This window comes from Protopterus annectens, chromosome 4.part0 (assembly GCF_019279795.1).
Source record: "Protopterus annectens isolate FY-2018-M chromosome 4.part0, PAN1.0, whole genome shotgun sequence".
Classification (NCBI taxonomy): Eukaryota; Metazoa; Chordata; order Ceratodontiformes; family Protopteridae; genus Protopterus; species Protopterus annectens.
The window spans coordinates 1,294,533,025-1,294,553,118 of NC_056733.1; the positions used below are offsets into that span (position 1 = coordinate 1,294,533,025).

Sequence of the window (20,094 nt, forward strand, 5' to 3'; positions counted from 1 at the left end):
ATAATAATAATAAACATAATTGCAGTCATGTGATAAAAATTGCAATCCACTTTCTGATAAGTCTTTATAGCTACCAAAGGAGTATAACAAATATGACTATGATGTGCATAATTAAGCACTGCAGAATTGTTTTCCTAATTGTAAAATTGTAAGGCAAACCATTCCAATTTACTTAACTTGTAATTAAACTTACTGTGAATCCTTTGAAATTCATAAAAAACATTCTCATCAGAAAAATTAATCATGCTGAAAAAAACTTTAAAGTTCTTCATTGGTAAAATGAGAATAAATAATTTCTTATTCCTAATCTGAGAAACATCACGATGGTAATAAGTATTAACCAAATCACTGTCATCAGTCACAGACAATCAACAAATCTGTCTAACTTAACTCTCTTCCTATGGGGTATCACCCTCCTCACTTAAATGGTTTCTTATTAACCTCACTAATATGTCCTAAGAAATGAAATGGCAATACGGTTTTGCCTCTTTCCTTCTTATACCGATCGGAGTTCCACTAGGCACCATCCTAGAACCACCACTATTTAACTTATTTATCAATCACAGCCGGCCTTAGGCATAGACGAACTGGGCGACCGCCTAGGGTGCCGTACAGGCCAGCATCAAAAGGGCGCAATTTAATAGTTTAACATTTCTTTACTTTCACCGCCCCACCCCACCCCGGCCCGTATTGTAAACTAGCAATTCTGCCCTCCCCCCACTTCGTAGTACAAAGCACGAGCTTCCATTCCATCCATAGTACATAGCACAGCCCCCTAAACATACTATGCTATATTCTCCATTCCCTCCCCCTGCATCTATGTGCTGAATGTGAGTATTATTTAAAGCATCCAATCAGTGATGCTTTCGTACCACTGAAATTGATTGGCTACTTCTCCAATTGAGTGTATATAACCAGCTCACGCCCACCTCTCGTTCCTTTCTTCATTGACAAGATAGAGAGGTGGGCACATCTATTGGCTATCGTTACTTCCGGGTTGAAATCTCTGGATGTGAGTGACTCATCGGTGGTCTACCTGGTTCTCTGTAGCTTCACGCGGGCTACACAAATGGTGCGGGTTTGGGATTTTTGTTTTGTACCTCCGGCCCTCCCTTCACCTTGCTTGATTTATTTATTGCTTTTGCTGCTTGCTTGGCTAAGGTAAGTTGAGGTCTGGGGAACAATATCTCCTTATTTTGGTAACGATTGTTAGCTTAAAACTGCAATTATATCTTAAACTAAATATATTAAAGGGAAAGAAAATGAATGAATGTTGGGAATAAATTATTATAAACAAAGAATGGCGTGTTTAGTTTGTGAAGTGAGATATGAAGGTGAAGTAAGTGCTGTTTGTGTTAGGACGTGCAGCAATATTATTATGGAAAATGGATTTCCAAATTTCTTCTTGCCTGCCAATGCATATCCATATTCCATGTTGAGTATGTGGGACATTTTCACTTTTTGTCATAATCATGAGATTTATTTAACTATATTTCATTTTATCTGCTTGTTGAGACTAACAGCCTCATTAATACATGGTGTAAACTTCATATTTGTTATGGAAATGCTATAATATGTTATTAAATAGTAAAATGCAGGATAATATATGAACGATGACTTATTTTATAACGACTTTCTTTATTTTGGTGTGCATGCTATATTACTGTTCTCATGTTTTAGGTCCATTCCTGCTCACTCTGCCATTTGTGTTTTCTAATGGGGTTCTGATGTTTTCGCTTAGTTTGTTGTGGTTTGTTATTAACTGGTGTGCCTCTCCGGGTTATGTTTGCAGGTGTTCTTTCTGCATGTTCTCACAGACTGTTGTCAAAATGTTTTGGTTTCTGGCCATTTACTTGTTGCTGCTACATTTTAGCTGTTTAAGTAACCAAGGTGTTTCATTCAGTGTGTGTCCATTTTGTTTGCTCATTTTTCTGAAGTAAGAGATATAAAAGTTATTTTATAATTATTTTTCAGTAGACCTGTCACATGATTTATCCAGGTTTCAGTCTTTATTATTAATTCAGAAAGTATATTGCATTTTTCTTTACAACTAAGGCGTTGGTTTGCTATGTGTGGGTTAGGATAACTCTGCTGTCCAGTGTACACCTAAAACTAATAAGCACAGACAATGCTGTACAAGATGCAGAACCAAATAATCAAGAGCTTCCAGCCTTTATTTTGTAGTCTGCTTTCATGAGAAGATGGGAAATCCAAGATATTAATAATACGAGATAATTCACAAGTTTGTTTTCATAGTGATAGCTTATTAATTTGTGTCATAGTTAATTTGTTGAGATTTACAGCTGTGATTCCAGCAGTTAGGGTATTAAATGAGCATAGTCAACATTATGCTTTTTAGAGGTTAAGGTGGATTTTGAGGTGTGAGGGCTGACTTCTGTTTATTACTAATTACAAACTTATCTGGTAAAAGAACTGCATCTATTATGCAATGCAGTCTTAGTTCAGAATGAGTCCTGATGATCTGATCAGTATACATTTTTTTCTAAATAGCCCCTTAAATCTGGTTTTATTTTAGACTTAATTTGAGAAAGAGGATCATATAGGATCATATGCTAACTAAAGCAGAGTACCAACATGAATTTGTACGTAGTTACCCACTATACAGATATTACATGTATGTGCTTCAGTTGTTTGTTTTTTTACAAATGGCACCATTTTACCTTGGTGAATACTGTATCGTCTTATTTCTGAATTCCTGCTGTGTTGTGACTGTAAATATTAGTTGTGATTCTTTTACTAGTGTTGTAACACAAGTTACTAAAACCAATGTTTTGAAAATTTACTTTTAATTCATATCGGATGGTGAGATAATCAAGCTCTTTTTTTTTTTGCATGGTACAAGGACTGTGAGGAAAATAGAACTGCCATTAGAATGTTTTATTAAATTTGCTTTTTGCTTTACTTCATTCCTTCAGTTGCCGTCTTAACTACACTACAAGGTGTCTGGTACAATATGGCTGATTCTTCATGCATTTAAACATTGAAAGAACTGGAGTGGGTTTTGTGAGAGTGACCCATCTGTGGGAGTGGGTCAAATAGGGGTGTTCCTTGAGTATAGTGTGGGTGGGGCTTAAAGGGCACCAGAGCAGTACTTCACCTAGGGCACCGTTTCAGCTAAGGCCGGCCCTGTTATCAATGACCTAAACACAGCAGCCAGAGACCACCACAGTAGAATACTCCAATGATGTCTCTGTAATATGTGCTGCTAGGTCACTAACCCTGCTCCAAACAATCACCCAGAAATCCTTCTCCGCTAACTTGCCAGTTGGCTTGACAACTCACAACTACTTCTGAATTAAAAAAAACTGTTCATCCTCACTCTCTATCTTGCCAAAAATATTTTCAATATACTGTCATCCAAAACCAATATAAAATGGAATCCTACACCAAACTACTGTGTCATTATAGATGACCACCTGAAATTTGATCTTCCCCCTTCAGCAAGCCATGAAGAAGGCATACCAAAAATTGCTTCTATAGATAAAACATGATCTTACTGACTCTGCTAGATAAAACATAGCCACTTATTTTCTAAGCTGCAACCTATTATATGCTTCTCTTATTGTAACCAATCTCAACTCCTCTCTATCAGCCAAAATATAACAATGCTAGTATAGATCACTTCACTACCTCTATCTAAAGCAAATCAACTGACTCAAACTAAATCATTCTCTGTTGTAGTCACAGTTAATTATAACCTTCAAACTACTGCACAACCCTGAAAAATTCCCATCTCTTCATTCCATCATTCAGCCTTATATTACTAAGAGACCTCTTCGCTTCACTGGCAAATCGTTGCTCTCCATATCTAAACCTAACGACAATGCAGGATACTCCCTATAGCCATACGGTATAGCTAATAGATAGAATACCATCCCACTCCACTTATGAACACTCTGCAACTGGAAAGATTTTAAATAACAACTGAAGCAAAACTTGATAGATAAATGACTCCTGCAGCATGCCATCTGTGAGGAAGATAGAACAGATTTGTGTACTACCCACTTATGGAAATAAGGTACATAATGAAATCTGGTGATGGACTGCAGAAGTCAAGAAAGTTATCAAAAGAAAGAAGGAGTGCAGAAAAAAGTGGCAGCTAGGAAAGACAGACCAGGCTAAGAAGGAATACTTGTTGGATAACAAAGCGGCTGAGAGAGCAGTTGCAGTAGCAAAGGTCAAGGCATCAGATGCACTCTACCACCTTCTGGAAGTGACTCAGCAGATGGCACAAAGAAACTCTATCAAGTTGCAAGGCAAAGACAGAAAGATAAAGAAGATAATCAACAGGCACCCTTTATAATGGATGCCAGCAACAACCTTCTCACCAGCCCACAAGACACGTAAGAGAGATGGAAGGAATACTTGCAACACCTTCTGAATGAGGAAAACCCTACAGAAGCTGTACTCCCAAAGACACAGCCTATGATGAAACAAAAAGTGGAGCCCACCCTAGAAAAAAGTGGAGCCCACCCTAGAAGAAGTAAGAAAAGCATTAATTGAAATGAAGTCAGATGAGATCATAGCAGATTTGATCAAAATCTTGGTGAGTTAGGGGAAAATGGCTTCAGAGGGTACTCACAGCATTATGGCAAGAAAGGCATATCTGAGATAATTGGAGAATAAGTATTCTAGTGCCAGTGTACAAAAATAAAGGTGAGATTAACAACTGTGGGCAGCATAGAGGTATCAAACTCCTGTCACATTGAGTGAAAGTTCTGGAGAGGGTGATTGAATAAATATGCAGAGTAGTAGAAAGTAAGATGTTTGATGAGCAGTTCTGATTTAGATCAAGATGCACCATGACTGACCTGATGTTTGCTTTGAAATGCGTAGTTGAGAAGAAACTAGAAATAAGGAGAGAGTCTAGCTGTGCATTACTAGACATGAAGGAAGCATATAACAGCGTCCCAAGAAAGCTGATATAGGCAGTCATTCAGTGGCTCACACTCACAGAAATGTTGGTAGAATTGGTGCAGGCTATCTACAAGGACCAAATGACACAATTATGAACAGAGGTCAGACTCAAAGAAAGGTTGCCAGTGGGTGTGGAAATCCATCAGGGTTTAGCTCTGAGCCTACTGCTGTTCATACTGGTGATGGACTACTTTAGCAAACAGGTTGGACTAGACAGAATAACAAAGCTACTGCATGCAAATAATGCAGCATTATAGGCAGTCTCCAAACAAGAACTACAACAAATGATAGGAGAATGGAATGGAGTGGAATGCAAAACTGAAGGCACTTGATATTAAATTGTGCACAGATAAAACAGTTGTAATGACAATAAATTGTGGAAATCAAAAGAAGCTGAAAACTGGGAAAGAGGGGAAGATAGTGAAGATAGTGGAACAGGTTAACTGTTTCAGGTATCTGGTGGTTGAGGAAAAGGAAATCTGAATGAGGAAGTCAAATCTAGAATCAGAGAGGCTGCAGCCAAGTGGGACAGGGTGTCAGGAGTAGTGAGTGAAAAAAGAATGCCAAAGAAACTAAACAGTAAAATGTACAAAACAGTGATGTGACTAGGACTTCTGAATGATATGGAAATGTGGACAGTGAAGGCAGGGTAGTTAAGGAGCTAAAGGTGATGAAGATAAAGTGTCTCAGTCAGCTAGTAGGATACCCACTGAGAGACAAATGAAGAAATTATATCAGAGCAGAAACCAAAGTAGCTCGAATTGCAGGAAATATGAAAGAGAACAGATTATGCTGGTTTGGGCACAGGGACAGAAAAACAGAAGATGATTTGATGAAAAAATATTTGCAAGAGGCAGAATGAAGGCAAGAGTAAACAAGGACATCCAGCAATGAGATGAATGGATTACATAAGAGAAGACCTGTGACAGTCGAGTATGACTGTTGAAGAAGGTAGGTGAGTGGTACTGATTTGAGAGAGTGGCAGCTCACACAGTCATATAATTATGGAATATACAAGACAACTGGGCCCAGTGGCCACGTATACCTTTCCAGTATCCATCTTAAAATCATTCCTCTTTTTTCAAAAAGCAACAGGCCGGTTGTACCAGGGGTGTATTTAAGGATACCCATCCAATTTTCTAACTACTTTTTGAAGGAAAAAGGTGTGTCAATCTGTTTCATTTGGAGTGGATGTTTGTTTCAGAGAAGAGGTAAGTGCTGAGTGACAAATGTGTCTCTCTACCATGTTTTCTTATTTGGTGAAGCAAATTTAGATCCTTGGTTCTAGTGTTAGTGGGACTGCTTAATTTTTGGAGATAAGAATGTATGTCCTGGGCTACTAGATCCCAAATAGCCTGAAAGACTAGGCATAGATCACTTCTAAGGAATCAAGAGAATACTGACAAACAGAACAGTGCTTCCATCCTCTTCTGGTAGGTTTTATCTATTAAGCCTGTGATCTTTTTACTTAGGAACCACTGGGGTCATTCCATTTGCTTAATATGTCTAGCAAAATACATTCCAAAAAGGGCACTGTGTTTGATAATATATCTGATTGATGCAGAATATAGAGGGGTTCCTTGACTGTAGATGAAATAATTTTGCCATCAGGTGTGTTAGGTAAAAATATTTCATAACCGCTATTGCAATGTGATTGTCAAAGGCAAGGGGATTATTTACCCACATTCCATAGTCTCACCACACTTTCATTTTGAAGTGGGGTGTTGTCTGCACTATAAGATGGATGAAGAGACAGTTTACCAAATGCATCAATATTGCATTTTTTAGCATTTAGTTGTAATCCATTTTTGAGCACCAGTTGTTGACATGAGAGATCCAGTTGGAGCTTCTAAGTATCAGCGATTCTTGAGGATGACACCAAGCTAGCAATCATCTGCAAACGTGGTTAGCCAGAAATCCCTATTTGTAATTTAGAAATATGTAAAGCAGATGTCAAATAGTAGAGGTTCTAACATCGAGCCCCAAGGTGAAGACGCCATTTCCACCCTCACTACATGGGTTCTGTCTCCCTCAACCAATGTGCTATCAACTTAAGTACATATGGATCAGTTTGGAGCTCATTCAGGTTGCTTGCTATGCTAGTATGTGGTATGGTTTCAAAGGCCTTAGAGTTTGAAGTGTGCTGTGTGGACAGCATGTCCATTGTGCAAAGGTTGTGGCAGGCTCTCAAGGAAGTTGACTACATTCATTAAATACAAATCTACCCGTATATCTATTATTTTAACAAAGTTATACATATTTTTAAATGGATTTATTTACGGGCAATATATTCAACTAATGTTTTTTTTATATATGTGGTATTTTACATTTTAATCTTGTGTATTTAAACTCATTTTATTTTGCTTTTACCGTGAGTAATCTACCTTGTCTTACTGTGTATTTATCTTGTTGTCCCTTTAAGAGTGAAATTATTATTTATTATGATTATTTCTTACTACCAATAGGGTTGGTTTTAGTTTTATTTAAGAGGGATTGTCAGTAGATTTTGTTATTCTGATGAAGTCTCTGGTGCAGGAGACAAAAGCGCTTAATGAATAAAACTTTATATGTGTATTTTTGGTCATCCTGGTGTTTGTAGCCAGCCTGGTTGTTTTGGTGATTAGTGCAGCTGCTTGCTGGGCTTGTCCATTTTTCTTGTGTTACAAATCTACCCATACGAAAGCCAAACTGATGAAGGTCAAACCTTATAATATTTTTGATATCATTGTTAATTAGGTTAGTTATCATACATTCCATGGCTTTGCAGATGAGATTAGTCAGGCTAATGGATCCGTAGTGTCCAAGGTCAGTTGTGGGTCCGCCTTTGTGAAGTGATATCACAACAGCTGTATGCCATACTTCAGGGATAAAAACAGTGGCTAGACTCAGGTTGAATAACTATAGATGCAGGTCTACTGTGGTGTGTTTCTTTACTGTTTATTAGGCTGACTTTGATATTTTGTTACAAAATACCTTAATAAATTTGAAATAGTCAAGGGACTAGGGATCAATGGGTAAGCACTAAGATAAGTTGATCTGAGCAACTTATCTTAGTGCATAACTAATATAATAGCAAGACGATGACTGGCTAAGAAGATCCTGTAACTTCACAACAGAATGGAGAAGTGGGAGGCCATGCTAATAAATAGCATGACAAAATATTTACATGTAAAATGCCCCAAGGATGGATACTTTTTTGTTGTTTAAGGGCATATTTCCACTAGTTTTAAACTAATAAAGGTATGTTAAAACAGTGTTAAAAATGTCATCTACTGTTTTCACTATTACCCCTGGTGCTAATATAACTCATCCATAGGTAAGGGGTTAACAAAGGAACCAAAAATGGATTACATTTGATCCATATTTTAATGCACACAATCCATCCTTTATCTTCTTCTTCTTCTTTTTTTTTTATCGGGTTTAGGGTTAGCACAGCGGATCACCTGTCCGCACATTGATGGCAATGGAGTTTATCCACCTGCAGCATGTCTTTGGGATGTGGGAGGAAACCGAGCACCCGGAGGAAACCCACACCACCACAGAGGACAATCCATCCTTTATATTAAGTTTAAATATCAAGCAAATTGTTTTGCAGGCGTTACTGCCTAAGTGATGAAACTGGATGAGGTGTCAATCTTTAAATTATAATTACTTTGAAAAAATAGGTAGAATAAGTTGATGCGCTAACTCTGATTATTTTGCTTTGATATGTGGCTTGCAACTTCATCCTAAGAAGTCAGGTAATTCTGGAAGATTAATAAGGGAGATGGAGTGCAGAGCAACATCCAGGAATATTTGCTTCCAGCCTCCTATAGCAGAAAGCTGCAGCATACACTACAAGAATGCAGTTCATTAACATAAAACATTTTGGGTCAAAATATGACTCTTTCAAATAGCTACAAAACCTGAAAGAGCAAGACTGAAATTATTAAATTGTATTCCAACTAAAATTATCAGAGCAGAATTGTAGTTTTGAAAGATCTGTTGTTTCTGAGTAGATTCTGTATGATCTGCACATTAGACAAGGAGCAAATGAGATTTTCATGTAGTCGGTCAATAGGAATATTTCTGGATTAGCATGGAAAATTAAACCAAATTAAGACAGTGAAAAAAATGTTGGACTTTATGTGTATTCAGGGAAGAAAATTATGCTTTCATTTTAGCATTTATTGACAGTGGGAAACAACAGCCATTGTGTGTGCGCGTGTGTGCGTGTGTGTGCGTGTGTGTGCGTGTGCGCATGTGCGTGTGGGTGTGTGCATGTGTGCGTGTGTGTGTGTGTGAGACAGAGAGAGAGAAAGGAAAAAAAAATGATTTCAGTAAAATGCCGTTGTTGGGTCTTTTTTTTTCTATGACTAATGCTGTAGTCTATTCAAAGAAGAAATGTTTTGGTCAATATACACTTTGGAAATGTATTCCCTGTTATATAACAAATGATACACTGGTTTACACGGAAATATATGTGGTCATACTAACATTTTATTAAGTTATATTTTTAAATGGAGCTGTTAATATAAATGTCTGTTTTATTAGCTATTTTCAGATGTAAAGCTCCGATGGTGGTCGTTAGCCATGAGGACTACACTAGCAGACTTTTTCAGAAAGAAGCTTACCAGCTTCTTTTAATTTTATTTATTAATTTGTTAAATAGATAAGTGAACAGGTGGTTCAGCTGACCATTTTCAGCTATGTCCTTGCCCACAAAGGTTGGGTAAATGCAACTAGCCAATTAATCAATACATTTTTGTGAGGTGAGGGGAAACCAGAAAATCCAGAGTAATGCATACGCAGACATAGAGAGAACATGCAAACTCCACACAGGCAGTGACCCGAGATCAGTACTGAACCTCACTTCACTGTAGCTATGAGGAAGAGATCTTGACCACTGAGCTAATTGCAGCCCAAATTAAATGATAATGAGAACACATTTTAAATATTGAATACCATAGTAGTAAAAAAAGTGTTTGTTATAATAGTATCTTCCATCACTTACCTGTACTATGGAAGTGATTGAAAGGCAGGAAATGGGGTTGCAGTCTTATTTAAACATGTGAAATTTGAATAATTACATCTCACTTTCCAGTCATGTTTGCTGCTCTGTAGTTTCAAAATTGGGTTCTATCAATGTTTATGTATCTTTATCTCCTGGCAGTTAACTATTTCTTTCCTGCTATAATTTGTCCTAGGAAATCCTAGCTGCCTTTCAGAAAGAAAGCAATGATAACAGCCGACCAAGACTACTCATCACTGCTCAAGTGGCATCTTTGAAAATAAATATTGATTCTGGCTATGAAATTCAAAAAATAGCACAGTAAGTCTGTTCTTTTGTATGGATAGCTTTTCACTGGCTATGTTGTTATTTTTGATCTGTTGCAGACTCATTGTACTGCATTGTCCTAGGACCTGTTTAATTTAACTGCTCTGAGCATTTGTACTAAGTAAAGACTTCTGTTGAAAAGTAAGTGTTCCATTTATACTGATTTGCTGTTTCACATAAAAGCACTGTGAACATGTAAACCATATTCATTTGATCACCATGTTTTAGAAGGTTTTCCTACACTTGGTCAAATATAAAATGGATGAGTTTAAACTTGTAGAGTTCTGTTCCTTGATGTTGTACTGCTCTATGATGTTTTACTTGAGAGATTGCTAAACATTTGATTTCTGTCCATGCATTGGCAGTGATTTCAAGTGTTTGGGCTTTTTTTTTCTTTTTTTTCTCTCTGTGGTTGGGCAAGCATGGAGCTGGTAAATGTTAGTAAGTAGAAGTATGGAAAGTAAACACCCCACACTGGCATGGAGGGGTTTGCCACCTTGTGAAAATGTTATTGTTTTGTGCTGTTTCATTTTGTCAAGCTGAAACTTGGTTCTACCTGGTTAAAGCTTCACTGAAATGAGACTCAATGAAATTTAGAAAATGCTGATTCTCACTCTCTGAATTTGCTAAGGAAAGAAAAATACAAATGCTTGTGTGTTTTTTTAAGCCTTTTCAAGCTTGTGTTTTAAAAATGCTAATAATCACAAGGTTAACATCATAGATGGTAAACAAAATGGTGCATGTGATGATATGGGCAAGTGCCAGCATAGCCAGCTGGAGCTTAGTAAAGAATGGAATGTCCTTTGAATATCAAACTGATTTATACAAGATTCTTGTGTTACAAATGTATTAGAACTGTATGTCATTTGTATATCAAACTGATTTTGTACAGATGCTTGTGCTGAAAATGTATTTGTGAGCTTTGCATATGTTGAAATGTATCAACAGTGCACCCAGCTGAAATGAAGAGAAATGTACATGTATTATTGTAGCTGAATTAAATGTATATGTTTTATTTGAGTATAATGGCACAGCTGAGGTTCACTTTAAGAAAATAAGGGAAATGTAAATGAGCTGCTAAAACATTCAAATGGCACCCCACAGTGCTGAATGGGACCACAGATGCTTGATCTGGAAAAGAGCCTTTGTTCATTACCTCAGTGAAACGTGGGGAGGCCCCAGGCTCTGCCATAAATATTTGGATGTGTATTGTAGCTGTCTGTGCAAAATTCCTGTCTCGGCCTCAAAGGGGAATACTGTGAGAACCTAGAGTCAGGTTATCAGATGAGGTTATTCTGCTAACCCTCCTGGAAATTATATCTTAGATATTAAAAAGAAATCTCAGAGTATTGAGTAATCTGCTTGGGAAGCTTGACTAGGAAGACCCTCACCCACAGCATCTTGCCTTGTGGTAGTAAGTAACTCAACTATGGAACAGTCATTCTTTTAGATTCAGTCAGGAATATAGAGAAGCTTAGTTCAGAGAGTCAGGAATATAGTGAAGCTTAGTTCAGAGAGTACGTTTCCTTATTTCTTGGAGTCTGTACTTCAATGTTAATTTCAATATTTTCTTTAATTTGAACTCTGGTTTACTGTAAATATATATTCAATATTTTCATGTTCTTTTATTATTTATTATTAAATATATTTAAATTTTTTATTGTGCCTGGTCCTTGTAGAAATATCTAACCTTTGAGAATACTTGTATTTATTTGGTGAAGCTGTGTGAGGCACTCCAGAAGCCCAAGCAATCTTGGTGAACTTCTACCATTTGTATTAGTATTAATATTACACAGTATAATTGGACACCCTTTGTTAAGGTTCTTAGAGTAGCTGATTGCGGAGTGTCTGGTGGTGGTGATAGCTACATTGTAGTCTGGGCAGAAGGGGGTATAGCTAGTAAATCTGTGCCAGCCTTTCCCAAGTGTGTGTTTCTCTTCATGTGTGTGTGTGTGTGTGTGTGTGTGTGTGTGTGTGTGTGTGTGTGTGTGTGTGTGTGTGTGTGTGTGTGTGTGTGTGTGCAAATCAAATCTCTCAGTGTATGTGTGCATCAGCTACTTGGGGCAGGGATATGAAGTACTGGGTTCGTAGAGCGGGTGCTAGAGGACTTGGCTTGGACACTCGGCTGAGGACCTAACTCTACAGCTGTATGAGTGGGGAGTCTTACTGGGGACTCCACAAAGGGGGAGCCACCACTGATCCTGGGAACTATCGACCTATTAGCATGATGAGCCTGGTCTGCAAGGCCATGGAACGTATCATCATGGAACTCATAAACAAAGACATTGGTAACCTCCAAACTCTGGATCCCACCCAGTTTGGGTTTGTGAAAGGCAGATCATGCCACCTGAACCTGATTGACTTCTTTGAGGCAGTCACCAAAGCCGTGGATGAGGGTAAGGTGGTTCACACAGGCTATCTTGACCTCTCCAAGGCTTTCGACACCATTCCCCATTCTGGAATTATAGCTAAACTCACTAAACTAGGTATAAATCCCTCTGTCACAAGATGGGTTGCCAACTGGCTCACTGACAGAACCCACACTGTAAAAGTTGCAGACTCCAAATCTGACCTCAAGGCATTGACAAGTGGAGTGCCACAAGGTTCCACCCTGGGACCTCTCCTGTTTGATATCTACTTCTCTGAAGTACAGGCTAATGCAGAAGGCCTCTGGCTGATGAAGTTCACAGATGACTGCAAACTAGGAACCATAGTCAAGTCCCTAAATGATGTGGACATCCTACAGAAGGGCCTCACTGAGACAGATGCCTGGTGTCAGAGCCATGGCCTCAAGCTCAATGCCAAAAAGTGCAGTGTTATCCCCTTTGGTAAAAACTCTGTACCCATGAACTACCACATAGGCAGCAATCTACTTAACACTGAATGTGTGATAAGAGACCTTGGGACCCAGGTGGACAGTAGTCTCTCATTTGATAGTCACATCGCCACAGTAGTCAGGAAGTCCTTCTACGTGGCACACCTCATCATAAAAGGGTTCTCATCCAGGAAAAAAGAGGTCATTGTTCCCCTCTACTCGTCACTCATTAGACCCATTATAGAGTACAACACCCCTTTTGGAATATACCTCACTAGACATCTGCAGCAGCTGGAAAGGCCACAGAAGTACCTTACAAAGGATTACTGGCCTCAAACAAATGCCCTACACTGACCGCCTCAAAAAACTCCAGCTTTACTCCGTAGCATATTGCCTACTCCAAGGTGATCTCTGCCTAACATATAAAGCTATGTCAAACCCAGAGCTGTTGGACATGCTACACCTAAAGAAATCCCAATCCCTCCAAGCTACATGCTCTAGGGACCTTAACCTTGTCACCACAATAAACAGGACACACTGGAGGGATAGATTCCTGTCCCAGAGACTTCCTATACTCTGGAACAAGCTACCCATCTATGTCAAGCAAAGTTCTTCATTAGCACTCTAAAAGAAAAATCTTGATGAGTGGATGGGAAATAGGAAATACACCCTGGGGATCACTTCTGTGTCTCTGCTAGACAGTGGCACAGGAAAATAACTTTCTTGGGTGACATAAGCTATGGTACCTTGATGGCTAGGCTTACGTTGGCCCTTGGGCTGATAGCCTAGTACCTACCTATGAACCTATGAACCTGGAGGGAGACAGATATAGAGACATCCAGATCCCAGGCTGAATGTGTTCCTTGTATGCTATTGAGGGAAATTGTACTTGATGCAGAGAGGTCTGCATCTGGAAATACTGAGTGTATCCATTTGCATTTCAAGACCCTCTCCAGTGTCAGTGGTGAGGATTCAGGCTCCTTGATTACTGGCCCAGTTTGGGGACATCACATATTGGTAATCATCATATATTGTTAGCAGTGGTGGGCATCACATATACAAAAGTCCAGCTGGCTATGGTGACACTTGCCCATATCATCACATCTCTCCCCCCTCGAGGACTCAAGCTAGTTTCTCAAGTAACTCTTGAGAAACATGGCTTCAGTGAAATAAGCCTGTTTGGGAATATGTTACCCCATTCCCTGTCATAAGAGCCCATCTACATTGCCATTTTGACCCCACTACCACGTTGTACTGATTTGCTGCATGCCTGCAATCCTAAGCTCCACCTTAATAACTTGGAATTTTCCTGGCTGGCTATCTGTACTCATGTTAAGGGATTGTGGTCTGTAACTACAGTTAATTTCCTTCCATATGGATAAGGCTGACATTTCTGCAATGCCCATACTATGGCTAGACATTCCTTTTCTACAGCTGTATAACATTACTCCCTGGGTTATAGTCTATGGCTGAGATATACCACTGGGTGCTCTTCTCCCACTGAGGAAACCTGGCTAATTACAGCATCTACCTGCACAACAAGTTCTTTGCTGTAATCTGGACTGGCTAACACAGGGGGTCTCCCAAAGCTTCTTTAAGATTCTGGAATGCCTGCTCACATGCTAGGGTCCACAATACCTTAACTGGTCTGTTTTTCCTTGTCAGGTCTGTGAGGGGAGCAGCTGTGGTACTATAATTGGGGACAACTTTCTATAGTATCCTGCTGTCCCTAATAATGCCATCATCTGCTTTTTGGTAACAGGGGCAGGCCATGCCTGAATGGCTTTTCTTTGGAGTTTCTGGCCTGATCTTACCATTCCCCACTCTATGTCCCAGGTAGGAAAGCTCTGCCATACCCACCTGACACTTTCTGGGCTTAATGGTCAACCCTGTCCTCTGCAGTCTGCCCAGCACCTCCCTGACATGCTGAACTTGCTCTTGCCAAGAATGGCTGTAGATGTCAATGTCATCCAGATAAGCAAGGGAATACTCTTCTGCTCCTGCTAGGATATGATCTACCAGCCACTGGAAAGTCACTGGGACATTTTTCATCCTAAAGGGCATCTTTGAGAACTCATACAAGCTGAAAGGGGTCACAAAGGCTGGCCTCTCTCTAGCGTTGGGAGTCAAGGGCACCCTCCAGTTGCCCTTAGTAAGATCAGTAATGGTCAGATACTTAGCTCCACCCAGCTGCTTTATGACTTCTTCTGTCCTAGGCATGGTGTAAGCATCTGACTCTATGTGACTGTTTAGTTTCCTGTAATCCACACAGAACCTGGTGCTGCCATCCTTCTTTGTTACAAGCACCACTGGGGAGGCCCAGGGACTGCTGGACTCCTAGAATACCCAGTTCCAACATCTCCTGTATCTCTTCCCTCAAAATCTGTCTGACTCACTGGCACCCTGTCAGGGGCCTGCTTTATAGGTCTTTGGAGCCCTGTATCCACATGGTGCTGCACCAGGTGGGTGCACCCTGGTTTCCCAGTGAACATGCCCCCAAACTCCTGTAACACTGCTTGGATTTCTTGAACTAGGTAGGAGATAGCCACTGGGACATTGCTACCCCTTCTACTGAGGTGTCAGTCCAAGCCTCACTGAGGGGATCAGTCACCAGATCCCCTTCAAACTCCTTCTGCCATGCACTGCAGCTATTCAGCACAAGGGCCTTCCTGTCATGGTAAGCCTTCATCATGTTAACATAGTACAATTTGTGCACCTGCCTCCTGCCTAGAAGTTCAGTCATGTAGTTAACATCACTGACCTTTCTTACCACTTTGAAGGGTCCCTCCAAAGCTGCCTACAGACAGAGCAATTTGCCTTTAGTGTAGACCAGTTTGAAATTGTACTTTTGCAATTTGAGCATCATTCTTTGTAATCCTGCTGAAGCAGAATGCATAGACTTCTATAGGATAGTAACTAGAGGTGGATGATTAGTTTCAAGCTGAATAGCTCGACCATAAATATAATCATGAAACTTGGAACATGCAAATACTATAGCCAAAAACTCTTTCTCAATTTGAGCATACTGCATCTCAGTTTGGATTAGTGTTCCAGATGCATAGACTACCGGTCTGCCCTGTTGAAGTATAACTGCACCTAGGCCAAATTTTGAAGCATCACAGGAAAGAATAACTAGTTTGTTCACATCATAGTATCTTAACGTAGGTGGGGTGGCAATTTTCTGCTTCAGGTCTTCAAATGCCTTCTGATGATGTTCCAACCATGACCATGCAGCATTTTTACATGTAAATTCTCTTAAAGGTGCTGTCAACTCTCTGAAGTCTGATCCTAGCTCTCAACTGTACAGATTTCCGCAGAATGTCCAGATTTTTGCCTCATATTTTTAGTCCATTCTTCATAAAATTGTGTTTTTCTAGCAAACTAGTTGTACATCATTAGAGACTGAAGTTAGAAAATAATGACATACATTTAAGTTTCAGACTACATACCCTTCAGAAAATTCATGCTAATGCAAAACATGTTATTTTATTAACTTTCTAAGTTTGTAAAAGCGATATTTAAAAAAATGTCCCTATTTTTAGGCCTTTGCCTCACTTATTTTGCGGCTTTGTCCAGATTTCTTACTGTAAGAGGTTGAGAGGTATGAGTCTGGTATAAATTTGCCTAAATAGTTGACCATGTCCAGAAAATGCTGTAAACCTTGTACATTGTCTGGTGCTGACATTTCTAGAATAGCTGCTTGTTTGGCCGGGTCATATCTCAAGCCTGTACTTGTAAACAAATGGTCTACATACATAACTTCTGGAAGTCTGAATTTGCACTTCAGAGGACTGAGCTTTAAGTTCACGTCATGTGCTCTGTCTAGATCTTGAGGTTTCTGTCATGCTCTTCTTCACCATTGCCTCCAAGCAATAGATCATCTACTATTATGGCACAAGGATAACCCGAAAAAATTTGCTTCATTGTAAGACTTTTGGCTTTTCCCTGTTAGGGGTCGCCACAGCGAAACTCCAGTCCGCTCATGATTGGCAGTGGATTTTTACAGTGCCAAGTTGCCAGCCTGATGCCCAACCTTCAAAGAAGGCATGCCCATTCATGCTCGTACCTACCGGCATGTGTTTAACGTCACTTGACCATGGGGAGGACATGCAGACTCCACACAGAAGGTGCTCCAGCCGAGAATCGAACGGGAGAACCTCTTCGTGTGAGGTGACAACGCTAACCGCTGCACCACCGTGGCCTACCCTGCATGGTGAAAAACTTCACTTTCAGAATTTATTCCAAATGGCATCCTTAGGAATCTGTATCTGACAAACAAAGTACCAAAAGTAGTTGGAAATGAAGATTTGTGCTAAAGCAACACTTGCCAAAATGAATCCTTTGCATCCAAAACAGAAAATACAGTGGCATTTGGTATTAGAGCTGTAACTACTTCAACTGTGCGCATTGGATGATATGGTCTATTTAATGCCTTGTTCAAATCTCTTGGGTCAATGCATATTCTGATTTCATCTGAGCCTGTTTTGTGAGTGGCTACCATGGACGATACCCATTCAGTTGGTTCTGTGACTGGACAAATCACACCTTGCTGCACCATTTTATCCAGCTGAGCTTTAACTTTATCTTGCATAGCTATTGGAACTCTTCTTGCTGGTCTGAGTACTGGAGTGACCTCTGGGTCTAGCTTCATGGAATACACAAATGGAAGTTTGCCCAATTTGTCATTGAAAACATCAGCATACTCTGAGAAAATGGCTTCAGAGAAATTGGAACTCAGAACTGCACTCACATGATGAACTTCTTTAGCAAAAGAAAGCAGATTTATTATTTTTATTATTTATTTTATATTTGTTGACTGGACTAGTCTGGCTGGATACATGTCCATTTTCAGCAGAGGCCCGAGGAGAAAAGCTCCACTATATACTGGTACATTACATAAAATACATTACTATAAGATACAACTTATAAAGATCAAAGAACTAATTGAATGCAGGATATTAACAATACAGAAGCATTTTTACAGAAATGTACAGTTCTTAAATTACATCATTTTTACAGAAAATGTATAATACTTAAATACTAAATTCATACCAGATTCATTCTTAAACTATCTTTGAGACCCATTAAAGATTGCACTGGTCTTCAGACTACGTAGAATAACAAGTTATAACAGTTCTCAGCCAGATAACATGAAAGTATCACTGAACCTTTGGTTTGAATTTCTTCACATCCGTAAGAAACAAGTCTTGCACTGCTGGTTACATTGAGTTGTTCGTTAGTTCTCACTATTGCAAATGTGTCTGCTGATATAACATTACACTTTGACCCAGTGTCTACTTTGAGCTCTGTGGATTTTCCATTAGTCCAGACTGTACAAAACACATCACTTCTTGTTAATAGGTTTACTGCATCAACTCTTTCACCAAGCACTGATACACCATCTACATAGAAAGCTGACTGTTTTGAGTCTACTTGATCAACTTGCTTTTTTGTGTGACCTTTCTTTACAACTGTGTGAGGCTTACTTGATTTACAAAACTTTTGGAAATGGTTCCATTTTTTACACTTGTGACATTGCTGACCAAATGCTAAGCACTTCTCTCTTTTAGACTCATGATTTGCACCACAATTGTGACAGTTAACAATAAAGCTAGATTTGGGTTTTGCTGATTCACATTTGTGTTGCACTGAGCTGGCAATGGAGCTTGCACTTTTCCTGGAGCTTTCAAGAAAACCTTGTGGCTTCTTTGGAAATCCTGCAGCTGCCACATGCTTAGGCCTATTCTTGTTTGTCACGTGTTGCATACTATCTATGTTTGCTCTGGAGGCAACTGAAACCATGCTATTGTCACTTGCAAGCATACTTGTATGTTTTTCTGTCACCTCATGGATTTGACAAATCTCTATGGCTTTGTTCAATGTCAAATCACTGTCACAAAGTAAAATCTTTCTCACAGCAGCACTATTAATACCACATACAAGCCTGTCCTTTATCAGCTCATCTTTTAGATCACCAATCCGACACGTCTTAGCTCTGTTTCTCAAATCAGTTATATAAGTTGCAAATGTTTCCCCTGGTTTCTGATCTGCTGTGTAAAACAAATGCCTTTCTAATGTAACATTTGTTTGGGGGTTGCACATTTCTCTGAACTTGCGCTTCAAACACTTAGGGTCTTCCCTTGATTCAGCTTGTACAACAATATGGTGGTCTGCCCCTTCTCTTTCATACACTGTTGGTGCATACATAAATGAACGCTCTGTTTCTATGGCCTCAGACCCTGTTAGATTTAGCAAAATGAATGCCCTTGTGTGTGCATCTCTATCTGCATAAGCTGGTTGTATGAAAATATCATACTCTTCTTGAAATATTCTCCAGTTCTCTACAATATTCTGATCAAACACAAGTGGTAGGGGTTTTCGAAATCCATCTGCCATATTAACACATACCAACAAAGGGTTTTGCGAATAAGCATGAGCATACACACATGCACATATGCATAAGTTTCTGGCATAAACAGAACTTGTCCAATGTCTTCATGCTTTGAACTATACTTTCGTTGGCTTATTGGAATTATGCGGGTACACAAACTTGTACTACATTCAAATAACTGGATTTTGTGAAATAAACTTCACATGGCTCGGAATATTCTTCTCTCTTCGATCCCGGTTCTGACACCATGTTGCTTTCATGTTAGGACATGAATAAATGAGTTTTGTGGGTTCTATTCAAGCAGCTTTATTTTATACAAACACATCACTATAAATGCTTACTGACTATAACTTAAGTAACTTATATAAAAACTAACAACTGTGATCATGCATGCTCACTATCTGGCTGCTTCTATAAAATGGCACTAGGGATTGCACATGTCTGGGATTTATACATGCATGCACAGCCTCACATGCTTCTTAAAGATATAGCACACACACTTTACACTCTGATCTACACAGGCCAATAAAAGTTTGGCATAATACGTCTCTTGGTACACTTTATGCCCATATGACTTGCAAAAGGAATGCCATGGGGCTATGGCTAGAAAATGCCAGATAGTAGGCTCTGGGC

The 20,094-nt window shown here is 39.4% G+C and overlaps 1 protein-coding gene across 1 annotated transcript in view; it reads left to right on the forward strand.

Moving 5' to 3' along the window:
- The window catches only part of LOC122800440 (acidic mammalian chitinase-like), a 468,856-nt gene that overhangs the window by 138,937 nt on the left and 309,825 nt on the right, over window positions 1-20,094 (forward strand). Inside the window, exon 5 of the mRNA XM_044069884.1 lies at window positions 10,125-10,249. Coding sequence (XP_043925819.1) covers window positions 10,125-10,249 — 125 coding nt within the window. The remainder of the gene's footprint in view (window positions 1-10,124; window positions 10,250-20,094) is intronic.